A 3405-nucleotide genomic window follows, 5' to 3' on the forward strand; every position below is an offset into this window, starting at 1 on the left:
TGGATAAACCTGTGGGTTCCTTTGTAATTGAAGATAAGGTGGAAGGAAGTTTTAGACATTTAAAGGGAATATTGAATGATTAATAGCAAATAGCATATATCCTTGTCATTGAACAAGAAATAATAAGCTTTGAATTATTGCAAGATGGTTTCTGAGTAAATAGTATAAGCATTCTTGAATATAATGGTTAAAGGGCACTGAAACTCATTATCCAGACTGTTTTGTGTTATTCTTAAGAAATGCACAAATATTCATCCAGAGATCTAGATAAAGCACAGTTTGCCCACATGTGAAGCATGATGTGAGTCAATGTTTCTCAACTAGTGAGTGTTATGTAGTGTACATACCATTCTGTAAAGCAATGGCAGTACACCAACATTGTGATGTCATTGCTACCATTTATTTTTTTAATGGACAACTATTATTTGTATTATTGGATTTCTTTAACCCTGTCTGATGTGGCTCATTTGGTTGGAGCATTGTTCCATACACTAAAGGGTGGTAGGTTTGATTTCCAGTCAGGGCACATACCTGGTTGCAGATTTGATCCCCAGTTGGGGCACTGCAGAAGGCAGCTGAATGATACTTCTCTCTCACACGTCAATGTCTGTCTGTCTGCCTGTCTCTCTCTCTCTCTTTCTCTCTCTCTCTCTCTCTCTCTTCTCTTTCTCTCTCTCTTCCTTGCTCTCCTTTCTCCTTTCCTCTCACTGAAATTAAAAAAAATAATAATAAAACCAGAAAATACAAAAACAGACAATTACAGATCTAAAATAATCATTCCCTTTCTATAATTTTTAGTGTAACCTTTTATAGGAGGTGAGAAAGCAAACTCAAGTACAAACCTATCTCTGACCTCAAACAAATTCCTGAAACAAAGCAGGGATTTCTTTAGGGTAAGAGAAGAACTGATGAGCAGTTCCACCACTGATGTCGTTCTCAGCCAAATAAACATCTCCACCCAATGCTTTATAAACTACCTTTCAGGACTATTAGACAAGTTGTCATTTCTTTCTAGAAAGATTCAGATAATGGCATTAATAATCTTCATAGGGCAACCAACAGTATTCATTCAAAAGGCATTCACAGTTTGCAAAAGACCCTCTCCTTTTACATGCATACATTTTTAGTTATTAGCAAACATTCTCTCCAAACATGTGGTAAATATAATATCCAGAGGTCAATTTTTGTGAACATGGCTCGGTATAATTTTCCTTTTTGACCTTCCCCGTGATGTCATCACCTTAACATCAAATATTAAAATTCAATTAAATATTTTTTTCCTATATTGGTGGGAATGGCTGTACATGCATCTAATTATTGCTGTAGCACCTCTAACCTATTGGTTGCCTTGTGCTTAGAGGTGCAGATGCCAATATACTCACTCAAATGTATCCCCTTAAGGGACAGCAGGACGGGACCATGTGTCTCTGGGCATTCACAATACCACAAGCTATCACCTTCTTAACAAAAGTCCTCAGGTGATGATGATGATGATGATGATGATGATGATGATGATGATGACGACGACGACGACAATGACAGTAAATTCTTTTTGTTGTTGTTTGTTTCCTTTATTTCACAGGATTATACGCTCACCATGTATTTCCAGCAGTCTTGGAAAGACAAAAGGCTTTCTTATTCTGGAGTCCCGCTAAACCTCACGCTAGACAACAGGGTAGCCGACCAACTCTGGGTACCAGATACGTACTTTCTGAATGACAAGAAATCATTCGTGCATGGGGTTACAGTGAAAAACCGAATGATCCGGCTGCATCCTGATGGAACAGTTCTGTATGGGCTCCGGTGAGTGGCTTGTGTTGCATGTTTTACTGTTGTTGTGTTTTATGTTTCTTTCTTGAGGAAATGGGCAGAGGGGAGAGAAGCAAGTAAGAAAACATCTAGAATCTTTTATCTGTCTAATGCAATTATATTAAAAACCAGAAAATCTCTTTTGGAACCATTTGAGCTAAATCTAGGCAAAGATATTGAAAACCTATTTGAAGAAATAATGAGAGAAAATTTCTTTTTCCATTGAAGGTGAGTGAATTATTTGCCTTAAACTTTAAATAATAAACAGTAGTAAGAAAATGTCTTTGCCAGACAGAATTCACATCTAGGTTATTGTAGAAGTTATTTTTTTAACCAGTTGCTTAATTATCTTAGAGCCACCCAGACTGAACTGTGTTCTAAGTATTCAGTATAACTACTTAATTATAAAAGGGAATTGGGTAACAATATTTTAAAGAAGTGGGACAATATTTGTGGTGACTTTGAGAAGATTCAAAGTGTGTGTGTTTTTTTAATTCTTGATTGTTTAAAGTATTACATATAGTATTACATATAGTATTACATATAGTATTGCATATGTCTTCTTTTTCCCTCATTGACCTCTCCCCAGCCACCCTCACCCCCCAGCACATGCCCAGTGTTGTTTTATTCCTACCGATCTATGTTTTACCTTGTATATTTAGGCATATGATTCATATTGAATCAATTTTTATTACATGTGAGGTAGGGATTGAGGTTCAGTTTTTCCATATGGCTATCCAGTTATTCTAGCAACACTTATTGGTGCCTTTGACTGAATATGTAGGAGTCTATTTCTAGGCTCTCTTCTCTTCTCTTGTTCTACTTGTCCATCCTTAGGCAGTTTCACAATACTTTAATTGCCATAACTCTGTTAAATTACCAAGTCAAGTCCCACAACTTTGTACTTACTGTTTAAGATTGTTTTGGATATTAATGGTCCTTTGCATCTGCCTACCAAAGGAGACTGCTGGGATTATAATCAAGATTGCATTGAATCTGTAGGTTAGTTTGGAGAGAATTGACATGTTAAAATTATAAAGTCTTTTAATCAATGAACATAATATATCTACATTTAGTTAGATTATGCTTAATTTATATCAGCAATGTTTTACACCATAGTGGATTTTGTTTTAATTCTTTGCATCTATGAGAATCAAGTAGAAAAGAGGTATCATACACTTATAGAGGTCTATTATTTTATTTTATGCCGGGAGCCGGTCCATCCTTGCTGTTTCAAGGGACCTGGCATGTATGGCATACTGTTCTTAATATGTTTGCTCACCTTCTTGGCACTATGTGTTTTAACCAAGGCCACCTCTCTGAGAAAGGTTGTTTCCCCACGTAGGGATTTCCCCCTGAAGTTAGGGAGGGAATAAAACCTCTTCACTAAGTGCCAGGCAGGTAATTAATCACTTTAACTAGGAACAATCATGCTTAAGCTACATAATCTTTTCTCCCTGGAATGGAGATAAGAAACGCCCTAACCTTTGGAATAGAGATTGATAGGATTGGAATCAACGGGTATAAATACAGATGTAACAAGACAACAGGAGACATAACCTAGAGAGGCAGAACCGAGAGACAGACCCGAGACTC

The 3405-nt window shown here is 36.7% G+C and overlaps 1 protein-coding gene across 1 annotated transcript in view; it reads left to right on the forward strand.

Moving 5' to 3' along the window:
* Positions 1-3405, forward strand: part of GABRB1 (gamma-aminobutyric acid type A receptor beta1 subunit) — a 365263-nt gene that overhangs the window by 142875 nt on the left and 218983 nt on the right. Inside the window, exon 4 of the mRNA XM_006759247.2 lies at positions 1583-1803. Within this exon, the coding sequence (XP_006759310.1) occupies positions 1583-1803 (221 nt within the window). The remainder of the gene's footprint in view (positions 1-1582; positions 1804-3405) is intronic.

Source organism: Myotis davidii, unplaced genomic scaffold, assembly GCF_000327345.1.
Source record: "Myotis davidii unplaced genomic scaffold, ASM32734v1 scaffold455, whole genome shotgun sequence".
In the NCBI taxonomy this organism is placed as follows: domain Eukaryota; kingdom Metazoa; phylum Chordata; class Mammalia; order Chiroptera; family Vespertilionidae; genus Myotis; species Myotis davidii.